The sequence below is a fragment of the Bombus fervidus genome, chromosome 8 (assembly GCF_041682495.2).
Source record: "Bombus fervidus isolate BK054 chromosome 8, iyBomFerv1, whole genome shotgun sequence".
Taxonomy (NCBI): domain Eukaryota; kingdom Metazoa; phylum Arthropoda; class Insecta; order Hymenoptera; family Apidae; genus Bombus; species Bombus fervidus.
Genome location: NC_091524.1, coordinates 5,109,843 through 5,134,675, shown reverse-complemented (window position 1 = coordinate 5,134,675; position 24,833 = coordinate 5,109,843). Strand labels below are relative to the sequence as shown.

The 24,833-nt window shown below is 46.1% G+C and overlaps 1 protein-coding gene across 2 annotated transcripts in view; it reads left to right on the top strand.

Moving 5' to 3' along the window:
* Window positions 1-24,833, top strand: part of Tmtc2 (Transmembrane O-mannosyltransferase targeting cadherins 2) — a 221,152-nt gene that overhangs the window by 111,828 nt on the left and 84,491 nt on the right. For both annotated transcript variants that reach the window (XM_072009581.1, XM_072009580.1), the window contains exons 4-5: window positions 18,987-19,227; window positions 20,178-20,474. In XM_072009581.1, coding sequence (XP_071865682.1) covers window positions 18,987-19,227; window positions 20,178-20,474 — 538 coding nt within the window. The remainder of the gene's footprint in view (window positions 1-18,986; window positions 19,228-20,177; window positions 20,475-24,833) is intronic.

Here is a 24,833-nt window from a genome sequence, read left to right as displayed (position 1 = left end):
CTAGCACCTCCTAGCGGTTCGGCCCTTCACGCTTTCTGATCCTCCGTTTGCTCTGCTCGAGCTTTCCACTCGACAATGGAAGGTAGAATCGAGACTCGGCATCGAGGCTCAATCAACAATGCCTTACCTCCAGCCTGCGGATATATACGTTATATTCCGACGACGAGCGGTTCTCTCTCTATAGCCTAGTAGGCGCTTCTATGGAAGAGGGGCTGGCATCATCGTCGATTCCTACCGGCAACCACGATTATGCTTCTCTCCCCCTATGGGTCTGCGAAACGTGCGAACGTCGAGACGAACGCTCATAACCACCACGAGACTAAGCCAGAGAAATCGGTAGAAAGAGAGGCAAAGACAGGTGAATCGCGGTACAAGTAGTTAGCGGAAGCTTTGAGCAATCATATGCGATGCTGCCACAGGATCTCGTTCGCAATTTAAGGGTCCGCCGCAAGAGAAATAGGATTTGTCCGATTCGTTCGTGGCTGGTTTACAAGCGTTGCATCCAGTCGGTATAGCCTTTCATCTGAATGCTACCAGCAATGAGATTGCCCGGCGCGTTTCGTCTCCGCAGCGACGCGCGACCGCAAGAGGCGACCGCGTCCGGTCTTTCATTTGTCAGAGTCCCGATAGTTTCGTGGATCCTCCGACTGTCACCGTCGTTTCGTGTCTCTCGTTTAGCCATTGCTCGTGTTGCAGACAGAACCGGATGTGATTTTGCCCGTTACGTTGTCTTAAATCTTGTCACGGGGAAAATAGAGTATCTCAAAAGCATTCGATTTCGTCGGAATCGGCTGTGCGGTTAATCGGCAGGAAGGTTGCACGATCTCGATCTCCGGGATAGTCCATTGTAGCGTGGAATTGGGATTTAGTCGTGGGACGCGTTGAAGGGGCTGAATAATACCGTTCGACGTTCCGTGGACGTTTTGTATCGAAACGCGAGAGAGTTTGCTTCTTTTGTGTATACTGGGATTTTCGTTTGACAAAACTCTCGGTTATTCTTGCGACGGATTCTTGCGAAAAGGGCGGTTCTCGCCCGGGGATGATTCAGCTACCGATTCTGTTGCTCGAGTTTCGCCTCGTTCCAGGAGTTCCGCATTTCCGGCCGATCAACGTCTTGCATTGTGCTGGCGCAAGCCCCCGCTGTTTTCTCGGCTACAAAGCGGTAGAATTTATTAGCCTGTGTAGCACGTTGATTAGGCGCAGATAGTCAGTCCACGGTAATACCACGGTGGAAGTTAGTACACAGGATTCCTGGGTAGCCTGTGAATTCCTGCGGGAGCGTGTATTGCATTGAATACTTAGAGACGTGGAATGAGATGCACGTGAGTGACGGCCGCTCCGTAGGATTCTCCGAACATTTTGGACAGCCGTGGCTTGGCCGCAGGCTGTTAGACTGCTGCCTGGAGACACACGGATTCCCCCGGTAATCGGAAACTCTTCGAAGCCGCGATAAATCACCGTTATTAACGCAACCGTGTAACGCGAGAAGGTTTCGCCGCGCCAAGTTAATCGAACCCCTGTCGTGTCTTACGCTGGAAACGCAACCTCTCGTTTCGAACGTTCGTTATCCTGGTTGACGTCAGCAAAGATTCACGAGGTCAGGGGAAAAGACGCCTCTCGTGGATCCAGGTTGCCAGGTATGGTCGCGTTTCATCGGCGTTGACGGGGATCCGCGTTGGCAGGGATCCGAAGAGCGTTTCTCAACGTCACGATCGAACGCGTCGTGTCTGTCGATCCGGAATACCTATGTACCATCGGCGTGATCGAAACGCGAGACGTATTCTACGTACACGCAATTGAATAGGTTGCCGGGGGAACCGTACACCACGTTGAAATAAAGCGCCTACGGTTTATCGTGACCCAGCCTAGAAAATCGACGACGAGGAACGCGCGCCGATCGAACCAGCTTCACCGATTCCTTTCTCATGTTTCGCGCTTTAGCGTCAATTAGATCGCAATTTCTCTCAGCGTCGCATCTACCCGCGCAATTTTCCATTCGCTTTGAGATTCGATCGTCCGCGCATTCCCCTCTGTTTCGCTCAACGGCAATCGTAAGCTCCGGATTAGCCGAGGGAGAAAAACGTCTCCGCGAATCGATTCCACAGTTTGTATGCAGCGATTCTCGACACGGGGGTTTGCCACGCGGATCCTCGTCGCGTTCCCGTCGGTATGGATCGCACGAGCATTTTTCAACGTCACGCCCGAGAGGCAGCCAGTCCATCCTCGACGAATATAGGCGTCGTTATTGCCGCAGACTCGTGGAATCGACTGCATCTGCAACGGCTGCGCCGTTTTCCGCGGGTGAACCGCGATTGAATACAAAACGTCGATGCCGATGGTACGTGGGTGATTTGACAGCGCGCCACGCTGCGCCGGCCAGAGAGGGAGGGAAAATGGTATCCGAAGGGAAACGATGGAACGACGTGGATCGGCATAAAGAGCCTCCGGGGTTTCGGATGCTCCGTCAGAGTGAACCTTCTCGCGCCGTTTCACCTCCCTCTCTTCCTTTACGTTCCATCCTTTTGAAACGCGAGAGGAAAAGAGCCGGATGAAAGACGCGAGAAACCGGGCATTTTTCATCCATGACCAACCCGTCTCGAGTGTTCCACGACTTAACCAATAAACCGTGCTACTCGTCGAATCGACTTTGAACGTAGGTGCGATTCGTTCTCTTTCGTATAACGTTCGATCAGTTGTCAGCCGAAATCTGTTTACCGACGTTGCGATACGCAGTTGGAAGACGAATAGCTTCTTCGAACGGCTGCTGCTGAACTGCGTTCCTACCAGACGAAATTTTCGGAAATTGGTGATTACGTGTCGTTTAATTCGAGCGTGGAACATGGAGGCGTCACGTAATGACATTTAACGAACACGTACTTACGTTATGGTTATATCACGCACGAGCATCACTGGGTCGATAGTTCGTTATAAACCGAGCGCACACGCGATGTATCTCTCGTGATCGTTGGTCAAGGATTTTATTAAAAATGGCCGATTGAGCGGTCAGCAAATCGGCAACGTTTTGCAGCCGTTATTTCGAATTAATTTGAGTGGTCTCTTTGTACCGTGGCCCCATTGCACGCATCGTTATATCCGCTGATCCCCTCGATCCACCCTTCCCCAAACAACATTACACGTTTTACTCATTACATACAGCGTTTGCCTGCAATTACTCGCGCCACGATGTACCCAGTCCGATTAACTGTCGTAATAAAGCTGACCATCGAGGATCCTTCATTCCCGAGGACGGAAAGCTTGCAATGGTCAAACGAGCGGCTGGGGGATGATATCCCTTGATCGCTACAGCGGAAAAATCGCATCAAAGCCGCGGGCGCGTTCGAAAATTCGAGGCCAGGGATAACAGCATCTAAAGAGGAAGAACGTACCTTGATCCATTGTCCAATTTACCGCCTACAATGGAGCTCTTCGATAGTGTGTTATATCGGAATTTTCAGGCATTTGCTCGAGACCCTGAACGATTATCCCTCAAGGTGATGAGTAATCACGGGCGTAAACAGTATTAGCCATTTAAATCAGAAATAATAGACAGGGATCGATGCTGGTTCGCCGAAAGCGAAGCATAACAGAATTCTCTAATTCCCCAACGACTGTCTAGTATTCTAGAAGAAGAAGCTCGTAGCAGCATCGGAACGGAATAAAGGGAAAATTCGTGGAGCACGAGAGAACACGACTACGAAGGAGACAGGCTGGAAGATACGTAGGACGCGCATCGTCGTCGTCGAGAGAAGCCGGACGAGGTAGTTATTCAAACTATTCGAGTAGCAAGGAATTTCCTGCAGCCTGTTACTATCCCTCTGCCCCGTCCAAGAGGCTCCTGCACCATGGTGGCGGCGGGAAGAAGAGAGGATGGCGTACACGTCTATACCGTTCGTTCGTGCCATAGTTTCCCGTTGTAACCGCGATCGAACGTCCGCGCCACCCCTTGCGGCGTTCCTCGCGCCAACCAAACCCTTCACCCCTCCCGAGGAGCATTGTGGCCCGTGCAATTTGTCTTCGCGTCGATGAATGGAATTACGTGGCCTCGAATCGCCGCCAGCAGCACGATTAAACACCGGAACGGTGCCGGATTGACAACCGGTGCACCCAGCAATAGCGACCGCAACTTTATTCACCACGAAGACAATGCGCGTGGGGTGTGAAGGGAAGGGTAGAGAGACGTCTCTTTACCCCTCGTCCGTCCTTCGTCCTCGATGCCGAACGGAGAAAACGTTATTGGTCGTTCAGTCGGTATATCGGTCCCTAATGAAAAATTAAGGGAGCTACTCGCCGTTTACACCGGCCTTGATCGTCCATTGCTTTTTACGAGCTCTCGGAATTGCATGGCGCGGCGCGTTTCTCCGCTCGTTGCCGTGTTACGCGAGCTCGATCGCTATTAGCGTTTACGAAATTCACCGAGCGTCCTTCGTTCTAGTTCAAAGCGATACGACCCTACTTCGCTTTTTCTACTTTTTTTTTTTTTTTTTCTATGATATTCTCATGTATGGGAGAACTGCGCGTGAAACAGCTTCGTTCTTTAGAACAATTGGTTTTCTCGTGACTAGAAATAGCCATAGAATTCTTGAAAGTGCCAGTCTAGCCATTCTACCCGTATAAATATACCCGTCTGACCTGAGCTTCATGGTCGTCGTGTTCGAGGCTAGATACTCGCCAAGGAAGGTTATCGGTGAGCCCACTAGCAGAGCGCGGACGAAACGCAACATTCTTTGTCTTACTCTCCTTCTTCTTTTCTTCGTCGTAACGTCACAGATTTACTTGTTACATTCTCCTGACTGTTCCCTTGTCACCCAAGAAGGTTCCCCTAGTATTCTTCGCACAATCAATCATCCTACTTCTTTGCGCCATTCTCTTTCTCTTGAGTTTTATATATTCGCGCGTCTAAGAGTCTCGATGAAATTGAAGTTGCATAACAAATCTTGTAAATCTCTTCTAATTTAACAGTATCGTCGATGATCGTCTCTACTTACATTCATGGTGGATTGTTCGGTGCAGGAACAGCTCAACCCGGGCCGTGCGAACCGCTTTCGAATTCCTTCCACGATCGAGACGTCGTCGCGAAATTATTTCCCGAGCATGTAGGAAGCGTTCCGGTGGACGATAAACGCTCGGTAAGAAATGGATACCGGTTGTTCGCGGCGACAGGTAAATCCTGGCAGTGCACGGACGTTCCCACTGGTAGTCGCATTATACAGGCAAAGTACGTAGTCGTCGTCGATATTGGCGACACGAACGGCAGTCGTAAAAGATTCTCTGGTGCAAGCGGAGCAGCGAAATCCTCTCTCGTGATCGGAATAACGAGTCCCGTCTGAGCAGGGCCGATCGAGTGTGCGTAAATGGGACCCGCGAGGCCGAAGAAAAGTTTCCAACGTGGCGCCGGAATATAAGGTAAGGGACAAAGAGAGAGAAGACACGTTTCAAGTGGCGATCGAGTAGCGCCGAGTCTGATTTCCAAGCGATGCTATGAATTTTATTATGAACAGCCTCTCCGATTCCTCCTCGTCTCTTCTCTCTTTCTCTTACGAATACAGCCACGAAGGAAACGTTGGATTACTTCCCCTACCGACTAATCAAATTCGAGACAATGAGTCTTCGGGGACAAAGATGTCTGAGCCAGAACGATTCTTCATGCCTCTCGGTGCTTTGCAGCTTTCTTCGTAGCCTGAACCGCTACGTTGACGCGATAAAGCGACAAAGTCAAGGGAATGGAGTCTTTGCTTTTCCATATTCATCGTAGCTAACAGATATTTGTTTGTGCCTAGTAGCAGAGTCGTTAATCCCTGGCTAATCGAGGGAATTCCATCGGCACATATAGAGGATCGAGAACAACCTGGTTGGGACTTTGGGCGATATTGCCACTAGACGAAAAACGAATGACGGGAGCACCGATGCTGGCGACGAATTTTCAACAAGGCATCCACCGGGAATTCAATATTTGCGTTCGGTTCTTCGAACGTGTGCCTAGCAAAAGGCTAGCGTAAATTCCCGATTGAAATTTTAATCAAGTGCAGCGTCCTAATTCGATGGATATTTTCAGTTAAAACTGATGCGCTGATTTTCCTGTCCGGAGCCAGGCTAACGGTCCTTTGTTCTTCTTTGCCCCTCTGCCTCTCCACTGATACGCCATTCGTCCACGTTAATTGGATTAGCGCGTTAATTTTCAGCAGTTTGTTTTAATCTACCGGTGGATTCGTATGCAGATTAGCGCGGCTATCTTTCGAACGGCGGCCTCGAAGTCGATTATTCGTCGATTAGCAGCGTCCACAGGGATCGAAGACGGAACCGTCTCGTGTAGATCCTACTCGTTATACACGGTGTCCCGAACAACTTTATCACATGAAATATCTCGTTTATTTTTGATAATATCAAAAAATGTTCCAGGGACATAATTTGACGCGAATAGTTTTCCCATAGATGAACGCGTAGACGACGTACGAGAGTCATTGGTTTCTTTTTTAATGGAATAATACATTTTTCAGCACATTACTCGGTTCAGTTGGACATTTTGTGCAAAAGGTATTAACCAATTTACGTAGAAAAGCTATTAGTTTAGCAGATATTTCGCAGTCAATGTAAACGCAAGAATAACGCTTCGCATCTTCCCTTGCCTTTCATGCATTAAATTTGATAAATTAACCCTTTGCACTCGAGAATGAAGAACCCGGATGATTTAGCGTATACGTGACGCGTGTCTTACAGCTAGCGTAAAATGATTTTATATACAAATTAAATTATTATACAAAAACATTATATTCTAATAATTTATCTGTATATACATCTTTGAAAATATGATTTTGTAATTGTTGAGTTTATTAGATGTATGTGAATACAAAGGAACGCGTGGATAAATTGTAAGGTAGAAAATATATTTTAAATACTGAAGTGTAAATACAAATCGGAATATAATTCAGCTGATCCAGATCCGCACGCTAGCAGTGTTACCCTATGACTGAAAATCCTGAAGCCGACGTTGCCTGTGTACTGTTTATGGTCTGCCTTCGACCCAGTCTTTTGTCTATACGCTGTCGATGGCTCCAATGGCCTGAGAAAACTAAAAGACCAGATTTTATTTTTATTTATTTGTATTTATTTTACAATAAATTCTCGTTAGAGAATTTTAAGTAAATTTATCTGACGTGGTACTATGACATGATTAGTAAGTGTTTATAATATGTTTGATTCTATTTGAATCTAGTGCTTAGGTCTAAGGTGTAATGTCTTTTTAACCTGCGGATCTCTTCCGACGCGTCGAGTAGTTGAGTAATTAGATATTTTGGTGGTTATTTGGTATTTTATGGATATTTGGTATTTGGTGGATATTTTGGTATTTTAGTAATTAGAGGTTTTGGTGGTTGTTAACTCTTGTGCTGTGTCTATTGCTGAATTTGGATAATTCTTCTTTGACTGTGGGTATCTTGAGGTCGTGATGTATCGTTTCGTTGCTGACGTACCAAGGTGCATCTATTAGGGATCTTAAGGTTTTCGATTGGAATCGTTGAAGAATTTCTATGTTGGAATTATTTGCTCTTCCCCATAGTTGGAAAAAAGACCAGACGTAGAGTTTTCTTACTTCAACAGTAATATTAATTTCTGTATTTTTTTTTTTTTTTTTATGATATTTTATAAAGCATTTACCAAGATGCATTCTTGAATATAATTGATCTCACTTTTCAACAGTTACAAATCAAGTTCTTCTTCATTTCGGCTAATTTCACTTCCGAAAACCATTTTTATAGAGTTTCTAAACTATAATGCTTTTACCATGATCGTCGAATCCGAACTAACGTTGGAGACGTTGTCAGAACCATAGGTTTCGGAGGCATATGGGATTAAATATTTTATCTCCATTTTAAAGTCTAACACTTTACGCTTCCTAACAAAGAACACAAAGAGTTAAGGAACCAATTTACGAACCAATATTGCATTCTCATCAATTAGAGATGTCGAAATGTAGTATAAATAGGAATTGTCGTCTCTCGCTCGTCACTGGAGTTGCAGCACGGAACGCCGTGGTGACTGAGAATCGCCTCTCGAGTGCAAAGGGTCAAAGTTAAATTGCTAAATTGTTTTTCGACGTTCGAGTAAGTCGAGATTTCACGGCCTGGATTGTCGTTACTCATACTGTTACGCGTACCACTGATACATTTAACATTGTTTCGTTCAACTCTGATCGAAGCATCCGGAGAAGAGACGTATCCAGAAGAAATAGAATTCCAACGTTTCGCCAGCATCGCAGTTGGTTTCATCAGAGTATCGCATTCATATATTTAATAATATAAATCTGTTTGTATCATAATAATGATTAGAATGACGAGGAATATCGGTTGAGAATTTCCGATCGGCGATCGAGATGACGTGGATTTCCGGATTCGGTGATCAGCTAACAATATCTTTAATTGATCAACTCATCATGAACAATCCGAGAATTCGCGTCATCTCGATTACGGGTCCGGAATTCATCCTCGTCATCCTGACCACTGTTCCAATACAAACAGATCTATATTAAACAACGTTTTTCCAGACACCCTGATGAAACCATCTGCAATTCTGGCGAAACGTTGATATCATTTTCCTTTCTTTCACGGACACGGTTCTTTCTCATAGCGTTAAATGTATCAGTAAATATTAAGGATGTTAAGAAAAATATAACTCTGTCTAAAGAAACATCTTCGTATGTACGCGTTCATCTACTAATTACGTCAAATTATGCCACCCTCGAAACCATTCAATTTATTCGTGAAACACTTTTCAATATTATCAGAAACAAACGAGGTATTCCGGGTGATAAAGTTAGACGAGGCACGCTGTATATCTCGTAAAGTATCTAAAATCTATCAGGGAATGTTTTATTCGTACTCGCGTCAATAATTCAACAGCCGTGATCGCTTGACACACTGGAGTCGAGCAATTTCAATGTAATTTTAATGCGATTTTAAGGTTACAAGATTTTGCAATTAAGGCAAGCACAGTTCAAAAAGTTTCATCTAATACCCGAAATAGCCCGAAACAGATTGCTGCGAATTGTCACATACAATAATATAAATTTAATACTGTACATTCAATGTCACGAATTCACAATCTTGATCATAAGCAGATAATTGTTTTCCTAAATCGTTCGTTTCTTGTTCCGTTGTTTTACCGTGCTCTGTGAAGGGATTCATTGGAACCAATGCAAAAGATTCTTCTTCTCGTTGGTTCAGAATTACCGATAAGTGGTCTATCTAGCCTTTTGCTATGTAGCCACAGAAAACGCAAGTGGGAACACGCCAGTGGTCGTTAATGGGCTAATAATATATGCATCAGAAACGAGCACTTGTGCGAAGAATTCCATCGAACTCTTGCTCGGGTTATGAACGATTGATATGCAGCAACGTCAGGAAGAGTAGTAGTCACGTTATCTAGGTTAAACGTCCATCGTTCGCCGGGGGATCTTATTTTCTAGAATGCCACACTGCGCAGAAGGGCTGAAGTAGAGGAGGAGGAGGATGTAATAACGCAAAGAGCATCTACGAAGAGTGGTCTTCAGGTGCTCGACTCCTCTTCCTCGCTCCTCCCTTTGAGCATTGATTTTCCTTGGACTGGCTGGGTGATCCTTATTGCGACTCGAGCTCGTAAACCGAAATGGCGAAGGTCATGCGTCGAACTAACCCTCGTCGTCTATCGCCCAATAACTTGCGAAAACGTCTCGTCTCACTTTCCACGCAATTGCGAACCCTTTAATTCTATTACCGAACATCTACAGTTACCCTTTAATAAGCCACCGCGTACTGGTTCAAGAGGAATCGAAAGGTCGAGGAAGCAGACGGTCGAGAAATCACGCTTTCGCTCGTTCTCTTTCTCCCTTCTCTCTATCGCGTACCGTTGCCTTATGGAGTCGATAATAGAGTAGGAAAGCAGGGGCGTGAATGGACTGGAGTCGAGGGAGTGAGATGCCGAGGTTGGCGAGAGGTTCGAGAAACGAGCAGGCAACGTCCTCCACCGCTAAAGGGCCGGGTGCAAATGGGCGCTCGTTCGCGAGGAATACGCCGAGAGAGAAAAGACGGGAAGAGGAAACGAGCGGACAGATAGAGACACAGAGGCGAGCTAGAGAAAACGGGATACCTTTATTACCGAATAGGAAGAGAGAGAGAGAGAGAGAGAGAGAGAGAGAGAGAGAGAGAGAGAGAAAGAGAAAGAGAAAGAGAGAAAGCGAATTGCCAGGGGAAATAGAAGTGACTGGTTCTCTCGTGGTCGTCTTCTTGGACGATGGCAAAGTGCCAGAGGGTGATCGGATAAAAGGGAAAATACCGTACGGATACGCGAAAACCTATGGGACAGGGAATCCGCGGGACCCGTGAAACGACACTGGCTACGGGCCATTCTCGATGCAAAATAAAGCATTACGAAACGACGACTGAACGCGGTGTACATGGAGGTTTCCCTCTACACAGCCTGTACTTGCGGATAATCGTGGCTTTACCGTGTTAAACAGGAACACGCGAACCTACGATATTGAAACGTTCGATATCGTGAATTTGATATTTCCCGATAAGCCCGCAGCTCGTTCGTGTTCGCTAGTCCCGGGGATATTTCTGTCGCTTGTTCTCGCGACACCGGCCGCTGGTGTTCGTTTCGGCGATCGGTCCACGGTATCCACCGTTTGCGTACAATGGAATTGTTTCGAATTCGAGAGCCAGGAACGAAACTGGCGTTTTGTAAAGCGGCGTAACGCCGAAGAAACGATAGAAAAGTTTCGAATATCGGCGAAATCCCTTGGCTGCTTCAACGGTGATGCGAATTTGTTACACGCACCCGAGCGTGATTTCCATTCATTCTATAGGGAGTTCGATTCACCGGGGAGAGAACAAATTCGGGAGTTGCGACGTTGCTTAGCGAAGTGATTTCACGAACTTGGATCGATGAATACCACGCTCACTGATCTCCCTCGAACTTCTCAGCTTTACTCGGTGTTTAGTCGATGACCGAGTAATTTCAGTGGGAGCCTCGCGTTCCGCGAACCCGATCGCAGTACACCTCTCGTATTCACATACGGAACTGTTCCACTCCGTAGCCAAGTTTCTCTTATTTAGAATCGTACGTAGAGTCAAACGTGGCAGATTTCCGAGTTCTGAAGCAGCTTCTATCTCCTATTCGATTCCTCTGAAATCAGTTATCATTCTCAAAATATTTCCGCTCGAGTTTAGAGCAGAAGAACTTATCAAACTGGTAGAGATAGACGAAAAGAGAAGAAGAGAGACGAGAAGTTAGCGCGAAGAAGGATGGAACGGAGAAATGGAAGCGGGCTTGGTATGCTGAACGTCGAACGAGAGCCAGATGACTTTAGAGCGAGCTTATTCGGGAATGGAATAGGTCTAGATTCTAGATCGAAGCTGAGATTGAGCAGGGTGATCGATGAATGGAAGGTAGGTTGGCTTTTCGGGATCGACCGTTAGGAGATTGACCCCTGTCAGGGGTTTCTATTACGACGTTCTTGGATTCTTGGGGTATAAAAGCTATATAGGCGCGCCTGCCGAGCATCGTCCTTCCCCTTTCTTTCCATACCTTTTTTCTGGGTCTGCCTCCTTTTTGCTCTTCCCCGTTCTTTATACGCTATACCTCAAAGAAGGCGTACGATCGGATCGATTTTCGTTCGCTGATTTTCACGCCCTCTATTGACAATTAGAAACCAGGCTCGAGTAACACGTCGCAAGACCCGTAACTTTTTTCGCTCAGGTAAAGTGCAAAAAAAAGAAGGGCAGCCATGGGCCAGCGAGTCGGGTGGACATGGAGAATTTTGACGGAGTTCCTTGCGCTATCTAGATTTTGTTAATCGAATCATCGATTGCTTCGACGTCGAAGGCAGTATCGCGCTTAAATATTGATTTTCGATAAAGCAGCTCTAACGAATGTTTCAAAGTTCTGCATCGGTGATTTGTTGGAAAGGTCGCGGTTGGAATCGCCGAAAAGGTCGATCTTCTATTCTGTGTTTCTCCGAATGAATGAAAATTTCACTGAGTTAGAAGTTGCTTCTTATTCGATGAACCATCGTTAAAATATATTAATTACTGGTACGACTATATTCTACGATATATAATATAACGACCTAAAGAGATCGTAATTTCATTATCAGAGTCTCGATACGTTATAAATAATACGATTGCGGTTAAATTAATTTTCTTCCGATGAATAATCAATTATCTTTCTCATTTGATGAATAGACCAAACGTGGATAAATAGATTATCTGGTCTAAAAGTAACCGTGTAATATCCTCCTGGGTGAGTGCTTAATCGACATTACCGAACATCGTCGGTGAAACTCACCGGTTTTCTTTCTCCGCCATTAGTCGATACTCGCGTGGCCGAAAGTTGCGCCGCTAATAAATTTCGAATCCTGAAATTGAAACTTTATACGCGAATAAAACAGTAGCAACGCTCGATGATTTACTCCGTGGCCTCGGTCCGGACGCAGTTTTACCGAGTTCTCTGAATATTCTCGATGCGCGCTCCAGGGGCGGGATATATTTGCCTTTATGGACTTCGCGGTCCCGTCTCCTCGAGATTGAATAACTTCCGTTATTTCGTGGTACACGAAAGTCTGTGGATCTTATCGTGGTTGATGATGCATATCGAATAGTTTTTGGAAGACAAAAGTTGGCGAATATTTCGGCTTCAGCGACTGCTCGGCATTTCTGACAATCACGTCCACGTGTAATTAGGCGAGCGGGATGACGATCGGCGATCGTAAAATACGTCGTCGATCAAATATTACACGGTGTAAAAACATAAACATAGTCCAAAGATGAGTCAGAAATTGGGTATATCTTATTGTTTCTTCATTTTGCAGCCCGATGGTAGTTTTACGATGCAAACCAGCTTCGAACCTTCTTGGCCCCTGATTACCGTGTCTGACCCATTTCGTGGTTATACTACTGTAGAAGCACGCGCTTAAGATGTTGCCGGTGCTCGTAAAATATTCAATAAGCGAGATTACTCCGTGTAACGATTTTACGGGTATTCCGGAATCTTCTCGAGCCACGATCGCTCGATTACGCGAGTAGTACGGTTACAGCATCCACATTGGCTGACGTGTTACGTCTGTGAACGGAGGTACTTTCTATCGACTGAATAATTTGTCTTTAGTCGTGCATGTACAATCATTAGGTGTATTAATGACAAGATTATTCGATCGGTAATAGGTAAATATTCTTGGAAATAATTTAATTTCTAGGTATGTTGTTCCTTAGCTATTTTCTTTCGCGGTAACATTTCTACCGTGTATCGATTCGTTGGATAAATTGATTTATCGACCAAAGATAGAGTCATCGAAGAACAGAGAGCAAAGGACAACGGCTGCGAAGTAAGTTTCCGTTACTTATGTAGGCCATCGGCCTAGAAAATCTGTTTTGCTAAGGAATCCGGTGAGAGCCCTAGTTTATTGCACCACGAGATTGCGAGTGCCGGCAGCGTGTGACAAAGAGCTCGCATTCGCTTTACGTACACTCGAGAATCGTACAAATTCACCACTCTTGCCTTTCGCTATTCCAACCGTCATGCGATTCATCCGAAACATCAAATCGCCCTTCTTCGCTGATCAATCCCTGACATCTCAAATGCAAACGTCTCAACATCATCTGTCACTTTCTTTTTTCAACTTCTTATTCAGCGAAGAACGCGAATAAATGAAAGAGTTTGCGCGGTAGATCGCGCGTGGCGGTGGCGCGTATTTACGACTTAACTTACGACTGCCACTTTTTTCCTTCCGTCACACTTAGCAGCCGTAGCTTAAGCCTCACTTTCGAAATTGCATGGCACACAGCAGCGGCATTGGGGGAGAATGGTAGCGGCAGCGACGAGGTAAACGGGGCGCGCGCGATGTGCCGCTCGAACGAGCCGGCTGCGGCCGAGGTTTCCTAAAACGCTCCCGGGGATGGAATGAGTTTTCCGGACGATTTAGTCAGGTATTTATTTGGTCCTCCCTCACCGGCATCTTCGCGGTTCTCGCTCCAGGGACCATCTTCTGGGAAATGCCCGACATAATGTAGCTTCACCGAGGTAGTCGCGCTCTTTCTCTTCTACGGTTCACACTACGGCCCTTTTATTGTTCTTCCCGACGTCTTTGGCCCCGCATCCTACCTAAACCGTCGCCCTCTTTCCCCGTCGTTGATTCGTTCTCCCGGAATGGGATCCGTTCCCAGTGGTTGCTCGAGGAGAAGTGGAGAAGAAAGAAGGGTGGCGCGCAAGACGGAGGACGAAGAGGTGGCGACGCGAGGGAATGTCGTGCAAATTGCCGGGCGCCGCATCATCCCCCGGGGATCGCGCGGCAGCTTCTCGCTCCCGAAGAAACGATCCCCGTATCGTGTCCCGTGAATTTCTATTTATCCGAGCGGCAAAGTCACGTCCCCGTGGCCAACGAGAGAGATAGAAAGCGATCGTAACACCTGACAATTTACGACCGGGTGCTGCTTACTGTCGCATCGCGTCGAACGGGACCGTGGCCACCGACTGTATCTGAATTTTGTCGCGCTACCCCGAGGGGCTTAACGAGAATCAACGCGAGAAGGGCTCGCGGATCGCGGGAAAAATTTCACCGACGCGCATCGAACATGCCCGCGGACGTTATCGAATTTTGTCAGTGCCGCGTGTGTGAAATATTATTTCGCCAAAGATAAACGAAGCGTCGCGCCGTCCATTGCCGCGGGAATTTAACGCGCAGTCACCCTTTACTTGTTTCCCTCTCCCCCCAATACGCTCTCTCAGCCAGCGTTTCTCTCCGCTTCCTCACGAATCCGATAAATAATTCTTGTCGATCTGAGATTAATTGTGCCGTTTCGCGAAATTAAATTGTCATCTGTCGCGAAATTACGCATGAATATTTATGTCGCGACACCGATGTCCACCTTTCAAATCAGTGGCTACCGTCAAGGGATAGGTGTATCGAAGCCGAGCCTTGCAATCTCGATTTCCGTAATACCGACGTGAAACGAGAAGCAAAGGCTGAAGCGAAGATGAAACAGCGAGAGGACGGAAAAAAAGAAAGGGAGAAAAGCCGAATTGGCCGGCGAGAAGAAAAAAGCGACGTCAGGGGAAACGGGAGGCAGCAATATCGTCGATCGTCGAGCCTAAAGTAACACCGGCCAGCCGTTTCTTTCTCTCGGCTCAGGCGCTGACTCGCTATAGAAACCGGGTGCAATCGATAGGACAGTCATCCCTGCCTCGGTTCTCGCCATCCACCCCTACTTAGTCGTTCTCTCTTTTCCACCTCTTTCGCGTGGCTCGGTGTACGGCGGCCCAACCACGATTACGAAGATTAATCATCGGCCGATTTTAATATCGCCGCTGGTATCTATATCGAGTCGGGACAAGCGCGCAGGGCAGAGAGAAAGGGAGAGGCTCTACGGAGCGACCGGCACACGCTGTAATTTATTAATTCGCTCGGACGCCGTAACGGCCGACCAATAATTCTAATTTGACCGGCAGCTAAGCGCTTTTCGATTCGACAAGAAGCCACGGAAAATTGAATCGGTATCCCATAGCCTTACGTAAGTCGACGAGGCCAGGCTTAAAGGGGTTGGACTGGTATTAGCGTCGACTCGAGGGGCTGCAGAAGAGCGTACACGTACCCTTTGCAGCCTTGCGAACCCTCCGCGTGCAGTCACGTTCCGAACTGCTCCGTTAGACCGGGGACCGAGTTTCATTAACGTCACGTGTACTGTCAGAAATAGTCCCCGGGGAATACCACGAACGTGTACACACTGAGAGAGGAACCAGCCAGGGAGAGAGAGAAGAGTGTCCCCGTTTCGCGACAGTTCTGACAGATGCTTAATATCACCGATGCCTCCGACTAATACCTTGGATTACCCAACGTTAGAGACCTCCAAGAGGTTGATCTGCGGATCTGCTTTTACCCTTTAATTGCTCGTATCTCGGTCCTGGTCGTCATCGGCGTCTCCATTTTTCTTCCTTTTTCTCTTTCCCTTTCTTCGTTCTTTTCTTTTTCATCGATATGAATTTGAACACACCGGACAATATATAACTATAAAATCACTGGACAAGATTTTATTGACAGTGCAAACTCGTGAGTTTCGACTGGAAACTGTTTATTTTCGGTCGAACGAAAAATTTTCATTAAACATTCATATTTCCAAGCAAACGCCGACCGTTAATGTTTTACGCTCGACGAATCGATCGACGTTAACGAGGCCAATAATATAACGAAAAAGGGGAGGGGCGAGTAACGTTGCGCGTGTTCCAATATCGACGGGGTTGTGTGTTTCTTTTGGAATTTCGCGTGAGCGCGTGTACCGTCGCCTGACAGGATCCGGAAATTGAAATAAACAGCGACGAGGGAAGTTTACGTGCCATCCGTTCGTTCATATAAATGTGTCGAGTGTTTCGCCCGCTGGAAACCGAGAGAATTCGAGCACCGTCGCGCAGAATTGTTCCGAATTCTAATGAATTTTGCGACATCGTAAATCTTACGCCGCCCTTACGCAACGATCAACTGTTTCGTCCGAACAACTTATGGTAAACTTGCGTGTCGAAACTTTCCAAATCTGCACGAAACTTACTCCAATCTGACGTTGTACGACGACAAACATATGAAACAATTTCTTCTACGAGAAGAAATTATTGTTACTTTGTACAGCAATATATATTAACGATCAGCATTATTACCAAAATCATGTCCAAATTTCCTCGAACAATAGCAGACACCAAAGCTGATAGGTTTACGTAACGTGTTTGTAATCAGGAAATCAAATGCTGCATAAATATAGATTACACGTTAAACATGTGTTGATACATGATGTGGGAGAATTATCGCCACGCTCGAAGGCTTTATAAATTTGCCATTAGAACAAAACGAATTACGTTTACCGAACAATTTGCTGTTATAACGCGCCAAAAAGATTGAATCTTCTTAAACGAAAATCATTTAATTTACCTTCGAAACCAAATCACTACCGTTTTATCATATATTTCCCAGCAAGTCGAACGAAAATCATTTACAAAACTAATAACTGTGTTTTCACAAATGAACCGATCGATTATCGACAATTTAGTAGATAGCGGAGACTGTCTTTCGATAATCAACGAACGACGCCGTTCGTCTATTTGATTTCTCGATTATAGTAACACAGGGGAACAGGTGTTCGATCTAAATTCCACGCAAGAAGAATCCAACCAGCGCAGCGTTTGCTTCCATTGTCGATCGTGGCCGTCTCGAGCGTGGATCGCTAGCTCACGTAGAAAATGCGATACGATCCTCGTTGAGGGGCGAGGGGGCTTATCGGAGGGCCGTGGAATTCGAAATTATTGGCTCGGTGTTCATCGAGCCCTGTTCCCATTTCCCCCGTCGACGACGATGGCTCAGGTGCGTCGCCTGCGGTATCACAGCCTCGAGACGAGCCCGAAACACCGCGACGCTCATGAATATCGATCGTGTGGGTCGATTAAAATGCCACGACCCGCGGTGTTGCTTGTCACTGTTCGTTGGACAAATCCGTGGAAACGAAACGATCCGTCGAATTTCGTTCGATTTTGAACGAAACTAACGACTAACGATTTGTTCCGTATTCAAATATGTTTAAAACGTATATTTTAATCTGAAATTATATATGTGACGGCACTCGCCAACAATGTATATCGCTGAAGCGAAGTGCCTAATGAGCCATCAATATCCCAATGGTCCTTCCGCCGAATGTTCGAGAAGAAGGCGCGCGTGGCAACGGTCGCGAACGCCTAACAAACGCGTGGATAGTGGGGATATTGAGGGGCGACAAAAAGAATAGAATCGAATCCGATCGAGTTAAGTTTGAACCAGGAAGCGATAAAGTCGAGTTGTAACCGGGCAGCGAGATTGACTAGCGAAACCGAGAGCGATACGCGACGCGATCAAAAAAAGGCACTTGTTAATAAATATATTGTTGACCTAAACACGGAGTGATTATTTAACGCACTACATCCAATATCATCTCATACGTATGTCGAAGATGAAAGGACACCGGGCCTTTCCTTTGGAACTCTTTAGAAAATCCCCAATACTTTAATTATAATTGTCCGAGATTTGCGATAATGAGCTTGGGCTCGAGACGACAACTAGTCGCCGAACGTAACCGCCGTCAGGGGATAAACGTTTTATCTAATGGAGGTATAGAATAATTGTAAAGCTCTCGTTAAAAAGAAATAATTGTAGAGACACTTGACGGTAAATATTGCAATGGTCTCTGCCCCGTGGCTCGCCACACACAGACCCTATTCTTCGGGCACGACGATTACCAGATGTCGATGCATCTCCACAGGACATGTTCAGCTAGCCTGAGGACCCGCTATAATTCTTAGAATTTAGTTAACTAAGGTCCTTCAAACGGACTTAACAGTCCTTAACTCCTTAACTACGAGAAGGTACGGGAAATCTGCTTTTCTCACGAACGACGCTTCCCACTAGCAATTTTCTCTCAAGGGCGGCTAGCATCTTTCTCTAATCATCAACATAGAAATTAACCAATTAACAACAAGCAACGTCCATTTCCCTCACTTTCTGAACGAGGGTTGTCCTCGACGAATCCGATGATCTCGTGCCCTGAGACACACCCCATCATAGTTTTCTTCTGTAGTATCACCGCGATGGAGACACATTCTCTCATCTGCGATCTCATCAGCGAGTAAAACAGCGTCTTTACGATCTGTGGATATTTCACGTTGCTAATAAAGAGTCAAACCTAGACTTTGGAGGAAAGTATATTATGCTATCCCGTTGACCGCAGGTTCGTTATCGAACCTAGGACCATTGTCATTAGTGTCTAATCACCGCGATTATTCTGTAATACTCACACTTGTGCTAATCAACATTACCTCGATTGTATAACAACGATGGCTAATCCCAATGAAGATTCATTACACGCCCCTAACTCTAATCATAATGAGAACCCGACATGTATAATACGTGTGAATGAAAACGTCGCTAACGAGATCGTGTTATATTTTTGTTGCAGAAGAGCTATTCTGACGAATCCGGACCTGCTGTCCAGCACGCCGTGGTACCGGCTGCTGGAGAACGATTTTTGGGGCACGCCACTAAATGATCGAGGCTCTCACGGAAGTTACAGGCCTCTTTGCGTGGCCACCTTTCGTCTGAATCATCTACTGGGCGGCCTGGAACCGTGGGGCTATCATCTGGTGAACGTCGCGCTACACGCCGCCTGCACCGTGCTTGTGGTTAGAGTTGCCAGAAAGGTAAAGCACACGCCACTCGCGTATAATAACGTTAATTAAGCTGGCAAGCTCGGTGAAATTTATCGGTTATTCAAACGAGAAACTAATTCGATATAGGAAGAGGAAAGGGGCTGGAGGCTCGGAGAATTCGACTGGTTCATCTGCTTTTCGATTAAAGCCGGACAAGCTGCTCGTCCGTCGCGCGCATCGCGTTGGTCAGATTTTACGTCAGAGCAGCAGGAAACGAGATAATAGTGACACCTGTAGAGTGTACGTCATGCAGACTTGATAATACCAGACGTTATGGCGACTGGCTGGAAATAAAATTTTACCAGTCCATTTAATTCCGGAATATTACGTTAATAATCGCGTGCGACCGCGTCCACCGTCCTCCCTTGACGGCCACGCGTGTCACCTGCCATGGTTATCGTAATGGAAATGGGATTACCAGGGGAAATCCGTTGTTTCGTTTCAAGTTTCAAGAGCCTCGGTCCTGTGCTTTCAGCTTTTTCAATCTCGCCGAATAACAACGTCCGCAATGCCATTGTCGCTGATCGTTCCGTGAATAAGTGCAATCGGTTTTTATCTTGCCGCACAATCGTCGAATATATCGAAAACTGCGCGAGACAATTAAACATCATTGTCTTGTTACGAAACGATTCGTGTTCCATTTCCATTTCTAACAAATTAGTCCAAAACTCCCAATGATCGAATCCGTCTCCTGTAAAATACCATTTCTCGATCTATTCTACGCTCGCGTTGCTGCAACATTTAATAGGTTAATAGAAACCTTCGATGACTATCTAAATCGCTCCTATTCCTATTTTCCGTATAAGAGTTGGTCCATTATCCTCGATCGTAAAAATTGCGTTAAAAAACACACCGCCTCTGTACCCAGAACAATGAAGGAGAGACGCACAATCCGCGTACTATTGTTCAGCAATTCAGCGAGAATTTTTTACGTTTTGCAGGTATTGCCTGAAAGAAACAATCTCGGCCACGCGATCACCGGCTTCCTGTTCGCGGCGCATCCGATTCACAGCGAAGCAGTGGCCGGCGTGGTCGGTCGTGCCGATCTTCTCGCCTGTCTGTTGACCTTGTCAGCGTTACTCGCATACAGCGCCCACTGCGAGCGCACCAGGTCGCCATTTCCTTTGATTCTGGCCCTTGTGTCGTCGACCCTGGCTACCCTCGCCAAGGAAACGGGAATATCCTCGTTGGCTCTGTGTCTCCTCTGGGAACTTTGTCGCGGCGAGTCGAGTCGAAAGGTAAGAGACTGCAAGAAATTTCTTCGGGGACCTTACCCTGGGTACAGGCCTCGATAAAGGGAGATGGATCTTCGCAGTTTTGCATCGAGTGGTTTAACACGGTGCAAACTGTGCACACAAGATGCTACGTGGAAGACGATGGAAGTTATTTATCGATAATTCATTAGACTGCGCGAAGCAAGAGGAGGGCGTATCGATCGAGGGTTGCTAATGCGCTAGGGTAAGTCCCGCTGATGAGGTGCACAGCGATAGGATGTTGTAATTGACGTATCGTGTGTTTACGATGTACGTGCTGTTCACGGAGGATGTCGTGTTTGGAACAAAACGCGATTACTTGCATATTTGGGTTAGGTTTGCGACATTCTCATCATCGTCGAGTGTTTGAAACACAATTACGAATGCGACAGTTCCGTGGATTAATCCTACGGTTAAACGTTTCGACGGGGATTCTGTATACGACTAAAGACTATCGATACGTGATCCAAACTTGTATTTGTATCGGTTACATTCCTCGTTGCGTCGGTGGTCGCGCGAAATTCCATTTTATAACTCAATTTCGTATCACCTACGACCTCGTCGAACAGCTAGTTTAACTGCCACTAACTAGCCGGGATTTATGGACTGGCCGTGAGATCCTGCCTATCAGATTTTACGAGCCGTGATTTTCCCTCGTCTCGTGTTTTCTCCGTATCGCGAGGTTTCTCCGGAAGAACGAGCCTCCGGGTGGAAAGTCGAAGTTGCAACATTTACAGACCGTCGATTGCAAGTCGCTCGCATCTCACGTGCCTCGGACACATTATCGTAAATTAACGTTTCGAGAGCTGCATTACGCCGGATTGCGGTAGTGCGCGGATCCGCCTGCCATTACGAATATTAACAACTGAAAATGGACCGGTCTACCGGTAGAACGACGTAATCAAATTACCGCTGACGAGCGGAAGTAGGTGAGTCCGGAGACGAGGAGGCCCGAGCCGCGCACGGATTATTCCGGCCTGCTGGCGTCAACCGATAACGTCGTGCAATTACTCTACTACTCTATATAATTACTCGTGAACGTATACAAGAACGCTAATCGTAACCAACTGGCGTAATATCGAATTCGTCGTATATTGAATATCGTATCCTCTGTTGGCGTTAACGCGCGTACGCACGTGCACCACAGGCACATATAACGAGAAATTCTCGCCTGGTTTCTTAGATCTCAGACGCACGCGTGCATTATCCCTGCATAACGGCAACCGCCGAGGGTACAAAAGGTAAGGGTACACAAGACAAGACAAGCCTTGTAACCGATAATGACGCAGCATGTGCAAACGCGAGAGAGCAAGGCCAGCATTCTGCCAGAGACAGTGGCCTGATGCACGGGGTGAGCCACCTTTAGTTTCCCCACGCCCTGATTCTAGACTGCTTTAACCACCTTCAACCACCTCCAGACACACGACTAGACCCTTCGACTCTGAACCTCCAGGCGTTCGCTTTTCTCCTGCACATCGTATCCGGATGCGCTGGATGCATCAGACGCCTGGCGTGATGCATGTCGTGGACCAGCCAACCAGCCGACGAACGTTGGAGGGGTGCCAAGGGTCGTTCGCATTTCCTGACACCCTTCCGAGTGTAGCGCCGCGCGAGAGGCCGATCTCTCGGTAGTTCTTCCTTTCTGTCCTATCCAGTTGTCCCTGTTTTATCTTTCTTGCTCTTGATCGTCCATATTTTTCCTCTTATTATGGCACACTTGTTCGCCGTTGTTCCATCGAGTCGCGTCGTCTCAAAATTCAAGATAGACGAGAGTTAACCATTTTTCGACCAGAATAAAACGGTTTTCTAGGGAGATTTCTGCTGGCTCTATTCTTTTATTTTCTTTCATCTTTGTTCCGTTTCTTGAAAGTATAATTTTATGTTGCTCGTGTTCTAACTATTGTCCATAACTATTCGTCTACTGTGTATCGACTTGTAGCGGCCCATGGCAGTAGAAAAAGTTCCCGGGTTGAACCGGAAAAAATTCAAGACTGGGGAGATCCATACTATTGTAGCCTTGAATACTAACGTTGTTTTAGGCTACAAGGTCTACAAACAAAAAATATTATGAGTAGATTGTTATCGCTCTTGTAACGTTCAGCTAGAGTTACACAAGAAGATTAACTTTTTGTGATAACGTCCGTTAATATAAATGTATGAACGTGTTCCCTATGATATTCTTTTGGTATTGTTGCATTAAGCGAGCGACGATCAGAATTCGCATACTCTATCTCTGTATTTATACTTGTTTCAATATATTTTGCTATTACGAATTCATCCACTCGTTTCTTTATCAAACAAGTCTAAGTGTTAGCCACCTTAAACTTATTCTAATATCGCTCAAGCATCCACGTCTTACAATGGACCCGCTAGTTGCACGCGAAGTACTAAACGGTATACTTAGAAGCTGCGAAATTCTATCCTGTCTCAAAATTCCATGTTTCTTGGCCCGGCTTGAGATATCGTCTTCTTCTCATACGAGAATCACTAACTACCTCACGCTGTTTATGGTCGTTTTAATTGCGTCAACGTGGTCATTATGAATGTTAACGAATTCCAAGGTTCTTAACTTTCTCCTCGCATATCAAACAGTGTCATATTCGTGTCTTGCTTGCGTATACATAATGACGATGATTGTATGTGTTCCTACTGAACAGTTTTTTATTAAATCATTAATAAACAAATAAATAAATAATTAACTAGAAGATATGAAAGAGAGTATAGTCATCGAGTTAGAAATCAAAGAGAAGGAAAGAGCTTCGGCACGTTCCAAGAGAATTATTAATAAAACGACAGAGAGCAATTTCCATTCATTTACGACGGAGGCCCATGTAGCTCTGCTTAAATCCTCGTTAATCGGCTTTCTTGTCAAAGGCGTCCTTTATTCGTCGAACTTCAAACCAAAATTCCCGGTTTATCGCGGCACCGAAAATGTCAGCGACGCTGTGTAACTGGGTTACATTACCGTAGCGAATTATTCCTTCTCGACTCGTGCGTCGCAAACTTGCCAAAGTTTCACCCTGTGAGAGCTATCGTCCCTTGATTAGCCCGAATTCGCCGCGGCTCGAGCATAACTCCTCGATTTTCCGGGCTTTCCCTCAAACTTGTTTTCTTCAAAAGCTGTAACAATACGGTACTTCTATGTTGCTTAAGTTTTCGACCTTCGTTCATGGTATCTCATAGTTTCGCATACCGTTCCATTCTTATTCAATGAAAGAACAGGTCCCTTGTGCTCTTGCTGTAAACGTCCCTTCTAGTTACCAAGGTGATATAGTAATCTTGAGTTGCACAGATTCTTCTCACCGAATATAGCGTGAAGCAATGAAAACTAAGTTTGACAATGAAATATATAAATAATTTTCTCTCTACTATATATTCTTTGCCACGTGTAATTAGACCTTTCGCGCGATACTAGTCAGATTAATCTACTTGTATCTTCTGAATCTTTCTTCGCTTGTTATCTGGTTTAACACGAATATTCGTTGGGTTCACGGTCAATCGTTGTCCGTAATTCCTACTCCCACGGTGACTGATAAAAACTATTTTACTATTCAGTGGAAGCGAGACGATTTAGTCAGTAGAGGGTCCCGTCGCATCCAATTTTTCACGTGGCGTCGGTGCAGTAATATTAAAAGCATCGTTAAGAGGGGAAGGAAGAACGTTCGTACGAATCTATCGCGAATTATAGCATCGACGTGAAACAAAGCCAGACCGGTTACAATTCTGGAGCTCGCAATTATCGCCCACGACTTCTTCCGCGGCCCCGCAATTTACCATTAAAATGTCGCTTTCGCATTACGCCGCACTACGGTTCGCTTTAAAAGCTTTCGACGTTACTTTTCATTTGCACGGAACGCCGCGCCGGCTTTCGAGAGCATCGCGTCGATTAAGCGTGCCGTGCACGCCTTTCCCGCGATTTTCTTGTAACCTGCTATAAAATTATATTTCCTTGTTCAACAATTTTCCGGTCCCTTTTGTTTCTTTTTCGTTCTGCTTCCACTGTTATTTCGCTCGCACCACGATCTACAAATCGTCGAAAAACGAAATTCACCGTGTTATATCGGCGCTTCATTTGCCAAACCCGATCGAACGAATTCTCCTCTTCCGTCGGTCATCCGCCAGACGCGAACACACGTTCGACACGAACCTGCCATACGTTGCCACACGAGTCATCATGATGCTTTTCGATCCTGTTTATGATCGCGAAAGAGTTTCCTCTCTGTCTATCACGAAGCTGGCGAATGGAAAAATAGACACGAATCGATATTTGCGATCTACAACCGTGGTTTTTCTATCCACGGCGCTCTGTTTTTCGAGTAGGAAGCGTCATCTATTCGCTCGGTG